At 68.5% G+C, this 21,195-nt stretch overlaps 1 protein-coding gene across 2 annotated transcripts; it reads left to right on the plus strand.

Moving 5' to 3' along the window:
* Positions 1–10,854: 10,854 nt before the first annotated feature.
* HSPA12B (heat shock protein family A (Hsp70) member 12B) lies at positions 10,855–20,906 on the plus strand. 2 transcript variants are annotated; one of them, XM_035571758.1, is made up of 12 exons: positions 10,855–10,897; positions 13,263–13,363; positions 14,528–14,652; positions 15,467–15,653; positions 16,129–16,233; positions 16,411–16,527; positions 16,907–17,078; positions 18,076–18,162; positions 18,423–18,527; positions 19,436–19,694; positions 19,908–20,011; positions 20,263–20,906. In XM_035571758.1, exons 1-12 carry the CDS (start codon positions 10,855–10,857, stop codon positions 20,904–20,906), a joined length of 2,049 nt encoding a protein of 682 aa, XP_035427651.1. The 2 variants fall into 2 exon arrangements, with proteins under 2 accessions (XP_035427651.1, XP_035427652.1); XM_035571759.1 differs by having other exon boundaries at positions 16,414–16,527.
* The last annotated feature ends 289 nt before the right edge of the window (positions 20,907–21,195 follow it).

Consider the following 21,195-nt stretch of genomic DNA (forward strand, 5'->3'; position numbering starts at 1 on the left):
ACGCCCTGGGGAAATGGCTCCCGAGGGGGCAGGCAGGCAGGGAGCGGGGCTGCTGCCCCCAGGGACCTGCAGGGACCTCCCTGCATCGGGCACTGTGTGTTTCCAGCCGGGATTGAGCCGTGAGCCCTGACTTGGGCAAACGAAGCCAGGGGCGCCTGGGCTGTGGCCAGCCAGCGCCAGGAGCTCTGTGAGGAGCCAGCCCTGACCACCCGGCCCCGACACAGCCCCAGCTCCAGCCCCTCTGTGTGGGCTCCTTGCACCTCTGCTGCCCTCCCTCACCACTTCTGGAGCTCTGCAGCCCCCACACACCACGGCACCACTCGCCCAGCTCTGGGCACTGCTGGGGCTGGATGTGCCCCTCGCCGCGCCGCAGCCTCATCCCAAACCTGTCCCCATGGCCGCCCCAGCTGCCCAGCACCGTGATCCCTTTGCCCCAGTGGAGACAGCTCCTGTCTGGACATTTCAGACCCCCCCCGGGCTGCAGGCACCCAGGGGCTGCCCCTGAGCCGTGTCCCAGCAGCGGCGCTCGATGTCCCCGCGCGGCGCTGGGCACGCAGAGGGTGCCTGCCTGCGGGAGCGCTCGGCACCGAGCCTTCATGTGGGCAGCGGGCAGCATCCAGGCCGGAGCCCCTCCGGTTCCTCTTTCCAGGTCCCAAGACATGTCCCCCGGGGTTGGTGTCCGTCTGGAAAGGGGAACCTCCTGGGGAAACCGAAACAAATGAAGGCAATGAGTGAAAGTCTGCGCTGTGCCAGCAAAGTCGTGCCCCGCGCACAGGGACAGAGGAGCGGTGGTGGTGGCCTGGGGACCAGCACCCAGGCGGGTGCTCTCCCAGGGGTGCAGGGCTGGGGACAAGTGGCTGGGGCAAGGGGCACCATGCTCAGCACCAGCTCCTTGCCCCTGCCGCTGGCCGTGGGCTCGTGGGGGGTCAGGGTGGGCACAGGGCACGGGGGAGCCGCCGTCCCTGCTTCACACACTGCAGGGGAGCAGGGCTCCCACGGTGCTGGACGCTGCACCCCAAAGCCAGAGCCCTGTGCAGACGGAGGGTGCACAGCCCCGGGGAAGGGCTGGGCTGCGGGCTGGGCGCTCCCTAAAGCTGCCCAGGCAAAAAGTGAGGGGGAGCCTGGAAATGGCCGGCCGGAGGCAGCCTGCTGCTTCTCCCCAGAGGAATGCGGGACGGGCCGGCATACCAGAGCGATAAGGGGCTGCCCAGGGGCATCCCAGGAATTTGGGGTGTGAGGTGTCGGGAGGGAGAGAAGAAAACACCGGGGAAGAGCGAACATAAATCAGCAGCAGTGACGTGCGGGGGGGGGGGGGGGGGGGCTGCAGCCCCTGCTGGCAGTGGTGGGAATGGGGGGGGGGGGAAAATTCCCCATGAAAAATGCGCGTTGTGCCCGTCTGCCCGCGGGCCGTTGCTGGATGCTCGGGGAGCAGGGGGAGAGGAGGCAGCGCAGGCAGGACGGGCTCAAGGCCCGCTGCAAGCCCCCCAGGAGTCACGCTGAACGTCCTGGGGGGAGAAATGGGAAGAAAAGCACGAAAACCAAATGGCTCAGAGCACAGACACCAACCGGCTCTTCCACTGGGGACAGGCCGCAGCATGGGCACAGCCGGCACAGTGCTGGCGCCTGAGTCAGCAGGCACTGGTTGTCTTGGGGGAGGGAGAGCGGGGGCCAGGGCTGCTGGGGGCATGGGGCTGCCTTCTGGGGGGCCGGGGCAGCTCCAGGACCCTGCCCTCCCCGTGCAGCCAGAGAGGCACTGGGCGCCCCACAGGGACACTGGGGGCCCCACGGGGACGTGCTTTCCTTGGCAGCAGGGTGGGTGCGAGGGCTCGGGGCCCTCAGCGGCCCCCAGGCTCTGGGCCAGGCTCTGCTGAGCAGACCGGAGGGGGGGGGGATGCGAGCCCCCAGCCAGAGGCGGGTGCAGGGGCCCTGGGAGGGACAGGGCTGCGGAGCTGGGGACGAGGGGACCCAGGGCCAGGGCGGAGGTGGGGATGGGCAGGAAAGACCCTGCACAGTGGGGGGGGGGGGGCGAGGACCAGGGCTGCTGCGGGGCTGGGAGCCCCCCTGCAGGCAGAGCAGCCCCCCCAGGCGCCCCTGGTTAGGTGCGCACGCAGCCCGCTGAGAGCAGCGCGCTGCTCGGCCGGCCCTGGGAGCTGGGCTTGTCGGAGCAGAAGTGTTTGGGTTTGGATTCCAGGAGATTTGGACGTGCACACATGTAGAAGCAAAGCAGGCTTTCAAGTGCAAAATCAATTTTGAATGCACAAATCCAACTTGTACATTTCGGAGACGCCGGGCTGAAGCGGTTTCGGCGTTGCGAGTCACCGATCCCAGAAGCTTCATTAGCTCGAGCGCCAGACAGGGCTGCTGCAGAAACAGACGAGAAAAAAGACTTAAATTATTCCTGCGACACGAGGAGCAATCAAGTCCGATGCGATGTGATGTGGCACACGCTGCGCTGCGGGAGCTCTGCCGACACCTCGCTCGTCGCCGCCGCCGCCGAGCCAGGCGAGGGGTGGACGGGGAGCGCAGGTCACCAACAACGCACCTCCTGGGACGGACCCAAAGCCTGGCTCAGCCTAAAACTGGGGCCAAAACGTGGGGTTTGTGCACACGGGGGTGGTAACGGGGACAGGGATCCTTGCCTGCTGGCACCGCTCTGCTGCCAGGCTTTGGTGGGGCTGAGGAGGTGCCCAAAAGCACCGGACCCTGCCGGGCTGGTCACCGGCACGGAGACAGCGCTGGAGGAGCCCCAGGTGACACCGGGACAAGCCCCGGGCAGAGCCCTGAGGACCAGGAGCTTGTTCCCCATGCGTGGGGACCACCAGCTCTTGCCCTGAGGTCTGGCAGCACCTTCTGTGGCAGAGGGAGGGACGGTGTCGCTGCGAGCTGAGCCTGTCCCAGCCCGAAGGGACAGCCCTGCCGATGCACCCGCAACCGCGATTTCCCCGGGCCAGAAGCGTTGGTGCTGGCAGCAGGGTGCTGAGCCCTGCTCACGGGGGCCTGCAGCATCGCAGGGGGCAGAGGGGACAGTCTGCAGGGGACAGGGCTGGGGGGGACGAGTGGGTGGCAGCGGGGAGGGCGGAAAGGGGAAGAGGGAACCGCAGCCTCGTCCCCGGGCTGCCGCGCACGTGACACCAAAAGTCTCCTTCCTCGGGGAGCGGGGCCGCGGCACGGAGCCCACACAGCGAGGGGCTGCCGGGGGGCTTTGCTCTGAGCCCTGCCCCAGCCGTGGCTCCTGGGGAGCAGCACTCGGCACGCAGCAGGCTCACTCCAGCCCCCCCCCGCCAGCAGCACTGTCCAAAATGCACTGAGGAAACCCAGCGCCCCGTGTCAGCCCCAAAACTGCAACCCAAGGGGGCTGCGCAGGAGCAGGTGAGACCCCAGAGGGGCCTTGTGCCTGCTGAGAGCCCCGGTGGGCGATGAGCGGCTTCCTGTGCGCGTGGGGTTCTGTGAACATCGGCAGCTTTGCCCTGAAACACTCCGATTTGGGGATTCTTTCAGATTTCTGGAGGCGAGGAGGCAGTTTCTGCCAAAACTGTTGGCAACGAAACGTGGACTTGGAAATCGGAACATTTGCTCGGGGAATTAAGAGAACGCAGCTTGAAGGGGAATTTTTAAGGCATCCTCCCAGGGTGCTGGGACGTGAGGGGCAGGGCCGGGACGCGCAGGGTGCCCCGTTCCCCGTGCCAGGGCAGCGAGGGGCTGCCCCGAGGGGTGGGGAGGAGAGAGGGGGCTCGGGCACGTCGCCGCCCAGAGGGAGCCGTGCCGAGCAGCTTGCCGGGGTGGCTGCTGTCAGGTCGATGTCCCCGACACGGCTCTCGCCTGCATCGCATTACGGGCAGCGCCGGCGCTGCCAGGAGCGGGCTACGGATACCGTGCACGCCTCGCAGCGCCCGTGTTCCCGGCTGCGGCCGCTTTGCTACAGCGCTTTGCATTTTGCTCGTCCTTGTTCTCCGCTCACGGTTATCAGGACCTGAAACATCAGTGTGCAGCACGCGGCTGGCGGAGGCACGCGGACCCCCCCGTGCTGCCGATATTCCAGCTCGGGGCAGGGGGAAGGGGTCCCTTGGGTTCCCAACCCCACGTTTCTCCTCCCAGGGAAACAGCGGGTCCCCGTGACTGCAGCCCCCCAGGTCCCACCGCAGCCCCCGACCCCCAGCTGCCATCCCGGTGCCTTCGCCCCCACGTGCCCACGGAGGGAAGGGACCCATTATGGGGCGAGGGGCTGGGGAGGGGCCCTGGGGACCCAACACGGAGACCGGGGGTGGGGTGCCCCAAGCACGCAGCCCGATGTGAATTGGGCCCACCCAGACGGGGACGGATATGTGACATTTTGGCTGTTCCATACCCCCACCCGCTGTGCCCCGGTGGCACCAGGAAACCACCGAGGACAAGTCAGGGGACCGGGGACCCACGGGGACACACCTCACCCAGCTCCATGGCAGGACCCACCGGGAAGCCCCCCCAAGCCCCACGGCGATGTCCCCACGCCGGCTGCAGGGGCCGTGCCGGCCTCTCCAGGCCCCGTTACGACACCGCAGGAAGGAGCTGAGGTCAGGTTATTTTTAGTGGTCTCCTCGGCTGAGCTGCTGCCCCGCACGGGGCTCCCGGAGCAGCTCGGCCACACGTGCTGGCGTCATCAGGGGCATTTCAGTGAGAGGGCGCAGGTGGTGGAAAGCCCCGGGCCCGGGCATCTGGCACCCCGCTGGTGTGAAAGTGCTTCGTCTGCAAGAACCGCGTGCTGCCGGGGCAGGGAAGCTGCAGGAAAAAGGGGAGAGCAAAAGGATGAGGCTTTTTGGGCAAAGCCCGCTGCGAGGTGGCAGCGGTGGGTGAGCCGGGAGCAGGGACAAGGACCCAGCCCCGGGCAGCCGGGGCGGGCAGGGGAAGGGGAGCGGCCGGGAAGGAAGCTGGCAGCACCCGACCTGGGGACAATGCGGCCCCGGGGACCAGAGGTCCTGCGAGCAGCGCGCAGGCGCCGTGCGCGGCCGCGGCTTCCTGGGGAAGTCAGGAGTGGGTGTGCGTGGGGGGGGGTGCAGCATGCATGTGCGAGCGTGCGTGTGCATGCGTTTCTGCATGTGTGCGTGTGGCAGGACAGGGCTGGGCACAGCTGGGACCCGGCCACATGGATGCGCAGAGCGTAGGCTGTGGGACTGCATGGGGTCAGGGCTGGGATCCAGCCCTGCAGAGCATGGGGGGGCTGTGCTGCTCCCCTGGCAGGGGGGTGCAGGGGCGCAGGGCTGCCAGCAGCAGCACGGCTCCGTGCACGTGGCCCCATATGGGGGCACGCGTGGGGCTGCCCCAGAAATGGGCATCCCAGCACCGAGCAGCACGGCGCAGGGACGCTGCGACCCCGGGGCTCCCCCGCTGCGGCTCCCCCCGGCACCAGGGGCAGGGGGGAAGGAAACGAGGGGCTGGGAGCAGACGGGACACACGGCAAGGCACAGCGGGGAACCTGAAGGAGGGAAGAAGGAAAACCTTTCTGCCCATGGAAATGAGGGGCACGGGCCCCCACCACCCACAGTGCTCCCCCCCCGAAGCAGTGGACGCCGTGCTGACCGGGGCACCGAGGCACGGGCAGCTGCTGCCCGCCCGTCCCAGCCCACGTGCCCCGTGACCGCAGATGCCCCCGCGCTCCGGTGCTTTCCTTCGCCCCGGGGTTCCCGTGGGAAGCTGGTGCGGGGGCTACCAACCCGAAAAGCCCCCCCAGGGCAGTGCTTGGCAGCTGTGGAGCAGCAGGCGGGAATGTGGCGGGGTGCGGGGACGTTGGCTGAGCCCTGGCACCCCCAGGGCAGGGGCAGAGGGGCTGGGGCTGTGCCCAAAAGACCCAGCAGATGCTGCCCAGGGGATGCAGTGCTGCAGGGAGCAGCGGGGCCGGGCGGGATGGGAAGTTTTGTAAAAGGGTCCTGAGCAGCCCGCCCGGCCGACAGCAGTGGGCAGTGGGGTCCCCTGGGTGCGGTGGCCCCTTCCTTCGCTCCCCCTTGCACCGTCCCCACCACCCGCCTCGCCGTCCGGCTCCCCCAGCCCCACACCTGGGGGCAGAGGGAGGTGACGGGGGGGCTGCAGCCAGGTGGCCCTGGTGACGCTGCCACCGGGTGGCGGTGACAGTGGTGGTGGCGGTGGTGGTGGTGATGATGGTGATGATGATTGCCCCCCTCACGCTGCACAGCAAGACCTGGCACAGGAAGGGCCAGCTCTGCTTTGCCCACCCAGGCTGGCACTGCCGGCCTCTGGAGGAGCAAACTGGGTGAACTGGGCTGTGAGCATGTCCAGAGGAGTGAACAAACTGGGTGAACTGGGCTGTGAGCATGTCCAGAGGAGTGAACAAACTGGGTGAACTGGGCTGTGAGCATGTCCAGAGGATCAAACTGGGTGAGCTGGGCTGTGAGTGTGTCCAAAGGAGCAAATAAACTGGGTGAACTGGGCTGTGTGCGTGCCCAGAGGAGCAAACTGGACGGGGCTGCGTGCCCAGGGGCTGCGGGGAGGGGGGGGGGGGGGTGCAGAGCCACCCCAAAAGCAGCAGGGGGTGCCCGCGTGGGGGACGCCCAGCCTGGCCTGCCCCCGTTTTGCTTTTCCACCCGGGCGCAGCGTGAGCTTTGTGCCCTGGCCGGGGACCGGTGCTGGCCCCCGGTGCTGCGCTCTCCTCCCGTGCTTCCTGCGGCAGCGCGGCACCGCTCTGGGCCCTTCCTCAATCGCCGGAAAGCGCTACCTCATCCCTTGACGGGGAGCCAGGGAAGCAAACACAGGCGTAGCCCCCTCCGCCCCTCTCTTCCCCTCCTCTTCCCCTCCCTCCAGCAGCTTCCCGGCTCCGGGGGGGGCTGAGACCCCCCGGCAGTGGGGGCACAGCCAGGCCCCGTGCCCCCACAGCCCTGGAACCCGCTGCCCCGGAGAGGTGCCCTTGGGCAAGAAGTGGGATGCAATGCACACACACGTGTGTATGTGCACCCACGGCCTGTCTGGGAGCCCGTGGCGAGGCACACGCAGGGCACTGGGGGGGGTCTGGGCGCTGCCCACTGCCCAGCACCTTCTGGGCTCCTCCCAGTTCCCAAACTGGGGCCGGCGACACAGGCACCGAGGGGACACGGGCAGCAAAGGGGCAGATAAACGCGTGTGTGCGCGGGCAGGGGAAATGTGTGCGGTGAGCAGGGAGAGGGATGGATGCAGGTGTGCATCAGTAGGTGTGCGGGCCAGACAGACAGACGGACAGCCCACACACCAGGGGCACCACCCAGCAGCCCAGCACCCCTTGTCCGCAGCCAGCAGGATGAGTCCCCCGACGCAGGCAGCAGTCTGAGCGGTGCTCTCTGCGCAGGGCTGCGGGCGAGCAGCACGCGGTGCGTGCCACCAGCACCAGCACTGCCGGGCACGGCTCGCCCAGCCCCGCTCATCCTCACCCCTCCGTGCAGCCCCCCCCATGGTTTGATGCCCTTTTGGCAGGGCCAGGCTGGCCCCGGGCAGTGCCACGGCGGTGGCCGCGCAGAGGTGGCACAGTGCCTGGCTGCCCCCTGCTCTCGGGGCCAGGGGACACCGCGGTGTGCCCCGGCCAAAACCCTCAGCTGGAGAGCAGGGATCGGGGCCGGCCGTGGGGCTGGGGGAAACGGGGCTGTGAAAGGATGGGGAGGCTGGAGGCACGGACAGACAGACAGGCAGGACAGACACACGGGCAGGCAGGGACAGAGGGCTGCAGGGACACGGCCGAGATGTCTGTGGGTGTAAAGAGCGGCACAAACCCAGGGAGAAATGTGCGTGGGGGGGATGGATACATGAGAGATCTGTGGGGCAGCCGTGCCTGCAGGCGTCGAGGGGAGAGGGCCGAGGGTGCCCCCCAGCTCCCCGCAGCCCCCCAGCTGCTCGGCGGCCTCGGCCCCTCGGCGGCCTCGGTCCCACCCCGGTGCGGGGAGGCCGGGGCCGAGCCGAGGTTTCCGTCCCGGCGGCCGCTGGCCCTGCCTCCTCCCCGCTCCCACATCTGCAGCTGGAATTGCAATTTGAACCGCTGCCGGGGCTGGGCCGGGCGGGAACGGGGAGCGGAGGAAGGCGCTTCGGGAAGCCAGAGCGAAGCGCAGGGCGGCGGGGCCGGGCACGGGCAGGCGGGGGCTGGAGCTGCTGGGCATCGCCAGCGGCCGTAGGCAGGAGGGCATCGACAGCAGCACCCAGGGTACCGGCAGCACCGAGGGTACCGGCAGCAGGAGCCGCAGGAGCAGCTGGAGCGAGAAGGCGGTGGCCGGCCCAGGGGTCCCCCCGCTGCCCCCGCCGCAGAGGTGAGCTCCTGCGGGGTTCGCGGTGGGACCTGGGGACCACCGAGCGGCACCAGCCGAAGCGTGGGGTCAGGGGGACCTGGCACTGCCTGGCTGCGGGCTGGGCCACGGGGAAGGTGTCACAGCCGTGACGCCGGAGGTGTCTCCCCAGTTTGGGGACGTTGGCGAGTGAGTGCCGCGGAACTGGGGAGGGCTGGGATGGGTTGGGTCCTATCCCCAGCCCGGAGCTGCGGGCAGGGAACACGGGTGGGAGTGGGGATGGCTGTTTGTACTCCCCTGAGCCTCCATAGGCCCTATCCCCGTCCCCCCCCCATCCTGCGGGGACACCACCATGACCCGTGGGGACAACACGGTGACAGCCCAGCACCTTGCGGTGCCAGCAGGAGGCTGTGAGCGGCACGGGGCGCGCCATGCTGGGAACACCCGGCAGTGGCCAAGCGATGGCAGCGGGAAGGGGAGGACTCCCATAAACCGTGGAGCTCTGCCCAGAGGATTTGGGGGCTCCCCAAGCCCAGCAGCCCCATCTCTGGGGTCACTGCACCCCCCCAGCCTCGCAGCTGCCCTGAAACCCCCGGGCTCGTGCAGGTGGAGCCGCGGGGCCCCCGCGCCCGGCGGTGCTGGTGTTCCCGTGCCGCGCTCCGCGCAGACACACCGGCACCCTGCGGTGCCCGGCCCGCTCTGCCTGCCTCCCCGAGCCCTCCCAGCCTCGTTTCCTTTCCCCGTTTCCCTGAGCCCCCGCAGAAGCGGAAGCGGCAGAGAGCCCTCGAAACTGCTGCTGCTGCACAATTTGCTGCGAGCGAGCGCTGGGAGCCGCTGGCACCCTCCCTGGCAGGGGTTGCGGGGTCTGGTCAGGCTCGTGGGGCACCCCGAAGCTGTGCCAGCACCCGGCGGGTGCAGGGGGCAAGTGTCCCGGTGCTGCACGAGGACAGGGGCTCCCCTTGTGCTCGTCCAGCGCCAGCCAGCCTCGATGGGTGGCACCGGCCCTAAAACCCCAGCGCCCAGCCTGGGGCTCTGCTGCGGCTCCCGACCGACCGACCAAGAGTGTCCCACGGCCACCAAGGGCAAGAAAATGAAATCTCTGAGTCACAAGAGCCCCGGGCCTCTCCCTTCTGCCTCCTGCTCGGGCAGATGGCTCCGAGCACCCGCTGGAGGCGTGCAGCCTCTTTGGGATCTCCCAGGCAGCACGCGGGGACACAGAGGACAGGGACACGGAGGCTGTCCCTGCACGGCCCCGTTGGCAGTCCCAGGCTGGGCGCTGGGGTTTTAGGGCCGGTGCCACCCATCGAGGCTGGCTGGCGCTGGACGAGCACAAGGGGAGCTCAACCTCCAGGGCAAACAGCCACCATGGCTCGAGACGAGCCCTGGGCAGAGCTGCAGCCAGCCGAGCGCGGAGCAGAGGCGACCCCACACAGCCGGGCTTTGGGGAGGCGATGCCGGGGGCGCAGCGGTGCAAGGCGCTTCCACCGCTGCGGGGAAGGGCTGCTTTTGGTGGAGGAGCCCCTGTCCTCGCCTCGGCGTGATGGAAACCCCCGGCCAGCACCGCCAGTGCCAATTCCTTGCTGCGGTCAGACCCTCGGCTTGCAGCTCCTCCTCACTCGCCCCTCACCTCCGCCTCCGTCGGCGCTGACTTGCAGGGGTGGCCGGAGCGGGACCGCATCTGCCCTGGGACAGGGCTCGCCACCTGCCTTTTTTAGCACGGGGCCTTTTCTCAGGTCTCTGCCGGGGGTCGGCTCTGGCTGCCCGGGCGGCAGCGCGTGGGTGGGTTTGGCTGGGAGCGAAGCCTCCTCCCCGCCTTGCTAAGCCCTGTCCGGAGCCCTGGGGCTCTGCGGGATGGAAACCGCTGGTGCGAGCCGGCGGCCACCCCGCACGGCAGCCTCGGGGGCGGCGTGATGCTCTCGCAGCAGGCAGGGCGCCAGGAGCCCGTTCCTCAGCCAGGGGAGTGGAGTTTTGGAGCGGGTCCGTGCTGGATCTGCCCCCTGGGACAGGCAGGGACACCTTCAGCCACGGCCGCTCCTACCAGCACGACCCCAACGCTGCAGGGAGCCTTTTCCAGCACAAATAACTCCTTGCAGTTAGGCAAATAGCTTTAGCGGATCGCCTGCTCTGCCATTTTCTCTCTTCCACCAAAGCCTGAACCTGGGCAGCGTGGAGGCGGGTGCTGTGGCACGGCAAGTGGAAATTAACTGAGCAAAGCGGGTGCCCTCATCCCGCGGGGCTGCTGCGGTGCCCGTGCCCGGCCGGCACCGCTCGGTGGCCGCCTGAACCAGGACCACTGTCCTGCAGGGATGGCACGGAGGGCTTGTGTGTTGGGACTAGGGCCAGTGACACCCCCCCGTCACCACCGGTGTCCGACGGACCTCGGGCTCCCCTACCACGGTCCCTGCTCCTGCAGGGTCCCGGAGGACGCAGGGTCACGGCCAGCCCTGTCCCCACGGGGTCATTGAGTGGGGTCGAGCCTGGGCTTCCCCAGTGACCCTGGGGGGCCCCGCGTGTGCTTGGTGGGTGGCACACCGTGTGCCCCGAGGGTGTGGGGGGCACCAGGGCACCGCCGGGCGCTCTCCCACCGCCCGCTCTCCCTCTCTTCAGCCGGGAAGGCGAGGCCGCGATGGCGACGCTGCTGGAGCCCGGCGTGCGCGGCCTGCGCGTGGGTAAGTGCCGCGGGGAGGGCAGCGGGTGGGGGTCTGTCTGCCCCCCCACACACACACACACAGGGCACCGCTGTCCCCGCCGCCCCCCCCGGCTGCTGACGCCGCAGAACCCCCCCGCGCCCCTAATGAGCTGCGCTCCCCCGCGCCCCATAACCAGAACCAGCTGCTGCTGCGAAACCTGACGCCGCGCCAGCAGCGGCCCCAGCAGCGGCACCGCACGAGCCCCCCCGCGGGTCCCCCCCCCGTGCCTGCCCTGCGGCCCCCCACACCCCACGCACCGCCCCGTGTCCCCCCGTGTCCCCCCACCCATGCATTACCCAGCCCCGCACCCGCTCTGCCCCCAGCCATCCTTCGGGGTGCCGGGCTGCAGCCCCCCCAAAGACAGAGGCTCCGCTGCCTCCCCGACCACGGCCCCGCCGCCCCCGCCGCCCCATCCCGGGGGACTTTCCTTTTTGTCAGGGATCAAATATTCATGCCTCAGACACGGATACAGGGAAAGGCACTTATGGAGCAGGCGTGAAGGACGAGGCCGTGGCGTGCCGGGGAGCAGCCGAGCCCCCCCCGTCGGATCCCGGGGAGGGGCCCACAGCAAAATCCAGCCTCTGGCAGCGGCACGCGCGGTGCTGAGCCCCGGTGAGCCGTGCGTGGTGTGTGCCGGCAGCTGTGCTCCCGGCCAGCCCAGGAGGCAAAGCAGTGGGGAACGGCCGGGACCCCCACTGCTGGCATTGGGGTGCCCAAAACCAAGCCCAGCCCCAGTTTTAGGGTCGCAGAGGACCCCACTGCAGGCCGTGGGGCTCCCAAGCAGCCAGAGGGATTTAGGGAGCTGCCCCTGGGGTGTCCTGGTGCAAACTGGTGTCAGTGGGGGCGCGGAGGGTTCACCTGGACACACGGACATCCGGGCGTCCGTGCCGGGTACCCCTGGTGGCGGGGACACCCTCGCAATGCACCTCGTGCATTTATGGCAGCTCAGGTGGACTCAGCGAGCGCAGCCAAGTGCAGGCAGCTCGGGCCCGTGCGGGCAGCAGAAACAATCCCCTGCAGGGAGCAGACGCTGGGCAGCAGCCCTGCCCTGCCCCGGCCCCGTCCTGCCACCCCCAGGCCTGGCAGCCCCCCCTGCTCCTCACTCGCTGCTGCTCCGCCACCCCCCGCAGCGGGTCCCGCGCCCGTCCCCAGCCCGTCCCCAGCCCCTGTCCCCAGCACAGCCCCGTGGAGCTGCGCGCAGCCCCAGCCCCCCCGGGCCCGCAGCTGGAGCCTGTCCATCCATCGGTTCGTGCACTCACAGGCGGGTGATTAATCAGCCTCCCTGCTAATTGGAGCCATGTGCCGGGAGGAGCGCAGCCAGCAGGCAGCCCCGGGCACGAGGCACGGCTCCGGCACTCGCCCCGTCCCGGTGCTGGCGGTGCGGGGCTGGGGTCGGGCGTCCCCCCGGGCTGGGGCACCACGATTGAGCCGGGCACCTCCAGAACGAGCTCAGGACCTCGACTTCTGCTGCTGGATGGGGCCAGTGGCAGTCACTGGAGGAGGCACCGGGCTGGCTGGCATCGCAGAACGGGGGACACCAGTGCTGCAGCTGCTCGCCCCCCCGCACGGCGCAGCCGCCGGGGCTGTTTGCAGCCGTCCCCAGCAGATGTTGCCACGCCGAGTTAACATGTGTTTATCGCACATTGACGACCGTCGTGATTTAAAAATAGCCAAGCCTGGAGAACCCACCGCATCCCTTATTACTACAAATACGTCATGTTTCGTTAGTCCTAATTCTTCTGTCGTCAGCTTGGAGGAATTAGATCCGGCTGCTCCTCCCCTGGTCAAAGACCCCTCCTCTCCCTCCGTCCCAGTTCCCCTCAGATGCAGAGGCAGGACCCATCCCACCTCAGCTCACCCATCTGCAAGGGAAGGGTCTCCACCTGCACCCGCCACAGAGTCATTGTACAGCCGGGGGCAGGAGCTGGGCTTGCAGGGTCACCCGAAGTGCTTCAGACACCGCTTTCAGGATGAAACGAATCCTCCTCCGTGTGCCAGTTCCCCTTGGGTGATGGGGAAGGGATTCAGCCCACGCCTCACCACCAAAGCCTGCCCCACCAGCGAGCTGAGTCCCTCGCTGACCCCACGGCCAAGTTGTCCTGAATCTCTGTGCCGAGCAAGTGCTGACCCCTCCCCGTGCCCCAAGGAGAGGGTGCCTCGGTCCTGCGGCTCTTCTCTGACCACGTCCCCATCCCTGCCTGAGCTGCGACCCCTCGCTGACAAACCCGTGCCCGTACCAGCACATCTCCATCAGGATGCCACGCGTTGCCCTCACACCCGGGAAGGACCTTCGGGGGGGGACGGGGCTCATCCCCGTGCCAGGCTCACCCCGCTCTGTCCCCAGGTGCCAACGGCGAGCAGTGCCCCACGCCGTCCCCCCCTGGCTCCCCAGGGACGCACCATGACAGCTGCAGCATCGCCCCACTGACGCCCTCCCAGTCCCCGGTAAGGCAATCGGGGGGGTCCCCACGTCCCCACGCGGTGCCCTCGGCTCCTTGCCCATCGGTGCTCGCCCCTCACTGTCCTCCTGTCCCGCCTGGGCACCCTGCCCACGGCACAGCCCCTGCCCCTCCAGCTACCGGCTGTGCATCGGGCCGGTGCCCAGACCCGTGCTCGTGCCAGGGGATTTGCAGCACCTGCAGTTTTCCCGGCCATGCCAGTGCCCGAGGGTAGCGCAGGGGGGCATAGCTCAGCAGCAGGGGGGGGCTGGAGGAAATACCAGCATAAATACAACTCTTCTCAAAGCTTTTCTCCGGCTAGTGCCACGCGCTTTCTTTCCACTTGCTCCTATCAGAATGTCCCGGGGGCTGCGAGGACAGACGAAGGCACGTGCCGGAGCGGATCCCTCCTGGGGACTTGCTGTCCCTGCAGTTACCAGGCCGTGCACATTTCTGAGACAACTACATCACCCGTGCTAATAGAAGCATTTTTTTTTTTGAGGCTAGCTGATGTCTGCATTTATCAAATCTGAACGCATTAAAAACTTAATGAGGGCTTTTAGCTGGCTGCCTCTGCCCCGTGAAGGCGCGGGCGGTGCAGCGCAGGGCTCTGCACCGCCCGGTGCACAGGCTGGTGGGGACACCCGGTCCTGGGCACCTGGACGTCCCCGGTCTCTCAAGCAGGGAGGGATTTTGGTGAATTGGAGTTAAAAGTTGCGGGGTTTGAAGGTAGCAGGCTCCCCTAACACCAGCTCCACGTGGGGAAGAGCGGAGACCCCCAGGCAGCCTGCGTGGGCTGCAGGCGCATCTCCCTCCAGATGGTTTTTCTCCACTTCCCATAGAGGTTGTCTTTGGAAACCGCTGCAGTGAGACACCACGAGGCCGAGCACACAGGCAGCCTCTTTTTTTTTTGTTTTGGCGCTGTGCAAGAGTAGAAATTGCCCCGTGCTGTAGAACCACAGAGCATCATTGCAGAGGAAACCACGGCGTCACCGAGTCCCTGCCCTGGCGTGGGGTCAGACTCGGAGAAATCGCTGTGCCTGTGGGCCCGACGCAGGAAAAATTAACCCCTTCAGGAGGCTTTGTCCCTTTTCCCGAAGCAGCCGGCACTGCTTTGCGCTCACCCTGTGTGAGATGGTGTCCCATCCCCAACGCCTGCCTTGTGTTTCAGAGGAGCGAGGCGCGCTCCCAGCAGAGCCCCTCCTTCGCCGTCGTGGTGGCCATCGACTTCGGCACCACGTCCAGCGGCTACGCCTTCAGCTTCTGCAGCGACCCCGAGGCCATCCACATGATGAGGTAACGTGCAGCTGAGGCCCCCACGCTGCTCCTGCCGCCCACCGAGGGCTTCTGGCCAAAAGCAGCCCGGAGCCAGCTCGGGGAGAGGGGGGAGAGCAGAGAGAACCGCCACCGGTAGGGGTGCCTGGGCACACGGGGTGGAAGCGCCCCAGGAGAGGGGGAGCACTGCTTAACTGACTGGGAGCACCGCTTAATTGGTGCTCCGTTATAATTAGCTGTGTGGGTGCCAGAGGAGCACTGCAGGGGCTGTGCGCAGGGAGCAAACAGTCTCCATGCGGGTGTGAGCACACGCCGAGAGCCCCGGCCTTCCCAGTGACTTTGTCCTTTCCTTGTCCCTCTGCAAGGCATTTGAGCTTGTGCCCACATAAATAAACAAAAGGGGCCAGGACCCATTCCCTGCCCCGAGGTTACGGCCGTGCAGCCGCAGTCTCCTCGGGCAGGGCTGGTGGCCACGGGGCCTTTGTGGGCTCCATCCCCATCCCCAGCTGCCTGCGTGCAGATGTGGCTCTCCCTGCCCTGTGCCTCCCGGCCAGATCCTCACCATGCCGGAGGACTTGGCGGCAAGGAGCAGCCCAGCGCATCCCCCAGCGCACCGGCGTGGGGGTCCTGGGTGGCTTTATGGTTCCTGCGTGCTCTGGGGAGAGCTGTGGTGTGCCGTGGGGTGCTGTGTCGTGTTGTGCTGTGCCTTGTTGTGCCATGCCATGCCATGTTGTGTTGTGCCGTGCCACACTGTGCCATGCCGTGCCGTGTTGTGCCGCGCTGTGCCGCACTGCCTGCCCTGCAGGGGCTCAGCACCACCGGCTGCTGTGTGCAGGAAATGGGAAGGAGGGGACCCGGGGGTGGCCAACCAGAAGACCCCCACCAGCCTGCTGCTGACGCCGGAGGGCAGCTTCCACAGCTTCGGCTACACCGCCAGGGACTACTACCACGACCTCGACCCCGAGGAGGCCCGCGACTGGCTCTACTTTGAGAAGTTTAAGATGAAGATCCACAGCACCAGCGTAAGGCCGCGCTCCTGTGCTCCTGCAAAGAGAGGGGCTTGGGGGGAGGGGGGGGCAGAAATCTGGGGGGCTGGAGGGGGTGCAAAACAAACCTCTGAGTGTCAGCATCCACAGAGTGTGCCCGGCTCCCTGTTTGCTTTTCACGCATTTTACACTTTGCAACATGGCCCATTGCGGGGGGGGGGGGGGGATTTTTTTTGTTCCCCCATCTGAGCTGCTTTGGAGCAGGCACGTGTGGCTGCAGAGCAAAGCTTCAAGCACAAGCCACAGCCGTGCCAGTAACCAATGGTGCTGGCTGCCCCGGCCCTGGTCCTGTGCCTGCCCTGGGGACCTGGAGGCTGGGAATGGCCGTGGCCGTGCTGCACGTGGGGCTGGCCGTGGGTGCAGGCTGGCAGCTCGCTGCTCCGGGCCCCTGCTGCCAGCCGCGTCCCAGCAGCCTGCATCATCCGTTCGCTGTCGCTGCTCTCCCGGCCAGGACCTCACCATGAAAACTGAGCTGGAAGCTGTGAACGGGAAGAAAATGCAAGCCCTGGAGGTGTTCGCCCACGCGCTCCGCTTCTTCAAGCAGCACGCCGTGCAGGTAGGGCTGCCACGGGGCTCCTGCCCCCCTGCAGCAGCTCCGCAGGGCCGTGGCTCCGCGCTCCCTCCCCAGAAGGAGCGCATGCGGTGCTGGTCTCCTCCACCTACGGCTTCTGGCCCCTGGCCCACAGCCCTGGCACGAAAACCAGGGCGTCACCGGCTGCTTCTTGCCCGGCAGGAGCTGAAGGACCAGTGCCCGTCGCTGCCGGAGAGGGACGCCATCCGCTGGGTGATCACCGTGCCGGCCATCTGGAAGCAGCCGGCCAAGCAGTTCATGCGGGAGGCTGCCTACAAGGCGAGGGGGCGAGCTCGGGGTGGGCTGGGTGCCATCGGGCTCAGGCTTTGAAGCCTGGTGGTGGTGGGGGAGATCTCGGAGTTGGGTGTGAGGCTGGGGATGGATAGCGGGCAGGGGGTGGCAGGCACTGGGAGCAAATCCCCCAGGTGTGGAGGTGCCACTGCGAGGCTGGAGTCGGGGAGGGAGAGCTGGTCCTGCGGGGGCCAAGCCTCACCAACCCCGCAGCTACCTGGGCATGATGTAGAGCACCACACGATGCACAGAGGCGGCAGACGGGGAATCCTCCCAGTGCACCACCATGGGGAGCCTCTGCCTGTCACGATACCCTGTCCCTGTCGTGATGCCCTGTCCCAGTCACGATGCCCCGTCCCCCTCGCAGGCCGGGCTGGTGTCCCCGGAGACCCCGGAGCAGCTGCTGATCGCGCTGGAGCCCGAGGCCGCCTCCATTTACTGCAGGAAGCTCCGGCTGCACCAGCTGATCGAGCTGAGCTGCAAGCCCCAGCCCAACGGGCTGGCCCCCGACCACGCCATCGACTCCAGCTTCAGGCAGGGTGAGCGGAGCCGGGGCCGTGCACGGGGTGGGTGCTGCAGGGTGGGCAGCCCCGGGCTGCGGGGGGCTCAGGGGCTGTTCCCCGAGTGCCCTCCTGCCCCCCTGAGCTGCTGGGTTTGGGGGCAGCCCTGTCCCAGGCCCCCCAGCTTCACCAGGGCCCCCCTGCTCCAAGGGTGGATGTTGTGGGTGAGTCCTTAACAGGTGCCCCCCCCACCCATAAAGCCAGCAGCGTCCCTGGTGCCGCCACAAGGATGGGGCAGGGCTGGGCCTCGGCATCGGAGACCCCCCAGCCCGCTGTGCCACACGGGGATGGGGGAAACTGAGGCAGAGAGCAAGTGGGCTGCTCCCCTTTGCCCTCTGCTCCCTGGCACCCGGTCCCATCTGCCCCAAGGTCCTGGGGCAGACCCGAGCTGCTTTCCCAAGAAGCTTTTGAGTAAAGCCCCCCGGCCGACCCCACCTTTCCTGCCCCTACATCCTGGCTGGAGCCCCCTTCTGCAGGCTCAGCTCGAGCGGCCCCTGGCTCCTGCCCAGCCACCCCTGCTCCTGCTCCATGTTGAGCCACCCGTGGTGCCATGGCTGGAGGAATCGCTCTGCCGTGTCCATCCCCGCTGCCAAACGCTGGCTGGGGTAGCCGCACCTTCCCAAACAGCTCCTGCCCTTCCTGGCCGCCCTGACGTCCCCGGCCCCGGGAGGGGACAGAGCAGAGGAAACCCCACCCGGCCGGGTCCCGCTGCGGTGGCGGGGGGGAGAGCCGCAGGGGTGGCACCACAGAGCTGTGGGGGTCCCGTGGGGTGCTGTGGGGGTCCCGTGGGATGCTGCGGGGGTCCCGGGGAATGCTGTAGGGGTTCCATGGGGTGCTGCGGGGGTCCTGTGGGGTGCTGCAGGGGTCCTGTGGGGTGCTATGGGGGTCCCGTGGGGTGCTGTAGGGGTCCTGTGGGGTGCTGCGGGATCCCGGTGCGCCCCCCAGCCTTACGCCACCACCCCCGTTGTCCCCGCAGCCCGCGAGCAGCTCCGGCGGTCCCGCCACAGCCGCACCTTCCTGGTGGAGTCGGGCGTCGGGGAGCTCTGGTCCGAGATGCAGGCGGGTAGGAGCGGGGGCGGCGGGCGGGCAGGGGGGGCCCCCAACCTAAATTGGGGTTCCTCGTTCCGGCCAAACGCTGCGACGTCCGTGTCCTTCCCCTTGGGGCCTCCAAAACCTTTTCCAGTTTTCAATTGAAAAAAAAACAAAACAAAACAAAACAAAAAACACACCGCACATCGGGGTTCAAGCGGCCCGTGGCTGCAGCGTGGGGACCCCCCAGGCCACCGCGCCCCCCCCTCCCACGCCGCCGCTGCCCCCCCGCAGGTGACCGGTACATCGTGGCGGACTGCGGCGGCGGCACGGTGGACCTGACCGTGCACCAGATCGAGAAGCCGCAGGGGACCCTGAAGGAGCTGTACAAAGCCTCAGGTGGGCTGCAGCCCCCGGGCCCCCGCCCTGGGAAGGGACGTGGCGGGCTTGGGGGGGCCGTGGGGCTGGGGGGGGTTAGGGACCGGTGGGGCTGGGGAGGGGGGTTAGGGACTGGTGGGACTGGGGGGGGGGGGGTTTGGGGGCGGTGGTGCTGGGGGCTGTGGCACGGGGGTGCCCTGCTGCAGCCCCGTCCCGTGCCCCCCCGGCTGGTAACGGCGGGGCCCCCCCGCGCCCCCAGCCCCGCGGCGCCGTGCCCGGCCTGTCCTGCGGCGACACCTGGTGGCAGCGGGGAGCGGGGACGGCACGGGGGGGGGCACAGAAAGGGGGGGGCCGGCTGGGGGCTGCAGGGGGGGCAGGGGGGCGTGGGGACGGAGGTGTGAGTGGGACGGGGGGGCGCAGTGGGTTGGAGGGGGGGCGAAGCAGATGAGGCTGAGGCCCAGGTCTGGGGACGAGCCCCCCCCCCGCAGCGATGTCCCCCCCGGGATGCGCCTTGCAGCCCCTCCAGCGCTGCCTGGGCACATGGGGTGGCACCGGGTGGCACGGGGCCGGCTGGGCTGTCCCAGTGTCCCCGCTCCAGCGCCTCCATTTCCTTCAACCCCTGGGAAAGCTGCGCATGGAGACAGGCACCAAGCCCCCCCCCCCCCCCCCCCAGCATCGCCCCAGGACCCCCAGCAGGGCCATGCCCCGGCCAAAGGCTTTGTCCGGAGGGCCGGTGTCCCACGGCCACACTCCTTGCTGGGGGGGGGGGCATTCCGTGTCCCCTGCCGCTGCAGGACCCCTCCTTGCCCCAGCTCAGCCCTGGGCAGGGGGCTCCCCTCCGCGTTCCCCCCACCCCGCTGCCCCCGCGCCGTGGCCGTGTGGTGCCGTGGGGCCGTGGTCGCTGCCTGACCCACGGCCCCGCCACCCAGGGGGTCCCTACGGCGCCGTGGGGGTGGACCTGGCCTTCGAGCGGCTGCTGTGCCACATCTTCGGGGAGGATTTCATCGCCACCTTCAAGGCCAAGCGCCCGGCCGCCTGGGTGGACCTGACCATCGCCTTCGAGGCGCGCAAGCGAGCGGCGGCCCCGTCCCGCGCCAGCCCCCTCAACATCTCCCTGCCCTTCTCCTTCATCGACTTCTACCGCAAGCACCGGGGCCAGAACGTGGAGACGGCCCTCAAGAAGAGCAAGTGAGCGCCCGGCGAGGGCGGGGGGCAGCCGGGCACCCCCAGCCCCCGGAGCGCACAGCCCCGGAGGGGCCTCCATGGAGGCACGGAGGGGCAGGGAGGGAGCCGAGCACAACGCTCTGCTGGGGGGCCGTGGGCTGGGGGGGCTCGGGGTGCTGGGGGGAGCTTTTGGTGAGGGTCAGCCCCAAGTGCCCCCCTCCTCTCCTCCTTCCCCAGCGTGAACTTCGTCAAGTGGTCGTCCCAGGGGATGCTGCGCATGTCCCCAGAGGCCATGAGCGAGCTCTTCCAGCCCACCATCACCCAGATCATCAAGCACATCGGTAGGTGACAGCCTGCAATGGGGGGGGCATGCTCCCTGCTCCCCCCGGCACCATGTGGAGCACCTTCTGCACCCATCCGGCCCCAGCACCCCCCAAAGACGGGGAGCCCCAAGCCCCCATGGGCAGCCCCTCGGTGGTTCCCTCAGCACCGAGCGCTGCCCGGAGCCAACCCTGCTCCCCCATTCACCGGCACTGGGGGGGCTCCCTCGCCCCCCGCCCAGGCCCAAATCCCCTCTCTGCCCCCCCCCCAGATGCCCTCCTGAAGAAGCCCGAAGTGCAAGGCATCAAGTTCCTGTTCCTGGTGGGCGGCTTCGCGGAGTCGGCCATGCTGCAGCACGCCGTGCAGGCTGCCTTCGGCCCCGTGTGCCGCGTCATCATCCCCCAGGACGTGGGGCTGACCATCCTCAAGGGGGCCGTGCTCTTCGGCCTCGACCCCACCATCGTCCGCGTGCGGCGCTCCCCCCTGACCTACGGCGTGGGGGTGCTCAACAAGTTCGTGGAGGGGAAGCACCCGCGGGAGAAGCTGCTGGTGAAGGAGGGCAAGAACTGGTGCACGGACATCTTCGAGAAGTTCGTCTCCGTCGACCAGTCGGTGGCGCTGGGCGAGGTGGTGCAGCGCAGCTACTGCCCGGCCCGCGCCGGCCAGCGCAAGACCATCATCAACATCTACTGCAGCGCCACGGACGACGTGGTCTACATCACCGACCCCGGCGTGCGCAAGTGCGGCACCATCAGCCTGGAGCTGCCGGAGCTGGGCGATGCCGGCAGCCCCCCGCGCGCCCGCCGCGAGATCCGCGCCGCCATGCAGTTCGGGGACACGGAGATCAAGGTCACCGCCATGGACATCCGCACCTCCAAGACGGTCCGGGCCACCATCGACTTCCTCTCCAACTGACGCGCCCGGCGGGGCCGGGACCGGGCCGGGGGGGGCCCCGGCAGCTGCCTCCGTGCGGTGCCAGCCCCGGGGGCACCCTGGGGCGCTGGGACCCAAGCGCTCACCCCTCACCATGCCACGAGGCTGCTGCCACCCCACGTTTCACAGGGCGCCCCGAAGCTGTGCATCACTGCCGTGGGCAGCCAGCACCGCTCACAGAAAGGGCTCGGGGTCCAAATTCAGAAAGCATAAAACCAGCCCGGGTGGGGCCACGCGGGCAGCACTGCCCCCGGCACCCGGGGAGGGGTCT

The sequence above is a fragment of the Cygnus atratus genome, chromosome 4 (genome assembly GCF_013377495.2).
Source record: "Cygnus atratus isolate AKBS03 ecotype Queensland, Australia chromosome 4, CAtr_DNAZoo_HiC_assembly, whole genome shotgun sequence".
NCBI lineage: Eukaryota > Metazoa > Chordata > Aves > Anseriformes > Anatidae > Cygnus > Cygnus atratus.

What these genes read in the sequence shown, in the direction of transcription:
- HSPA12B (XM_035571758.1), top strand. Translation starts at nt 10,855, where the DNA reads ATGGCGACGCTGCTGGAGCCCGGCGTGCGCGGCCTGCGCGTGG. An exon ending in TGAAGATCCACAGCACCAGC is followed by an intron (nt 15,654 to 16,128) that starts GTAAGGCCGCGC and finishes TCTCCCGGCCAG; the next exon opens with GACCTCACCATGAAAACTGA. An exon ending in CGACTCCAGCTTCAGGCAGG is followed by an intron (nt 17,079 to 18,075) that starts GTGAGCGGAGCC and finishes TTGTCCCCGCAG; the next exon opens with CCCGCGAGCAGCTCCGGCGG.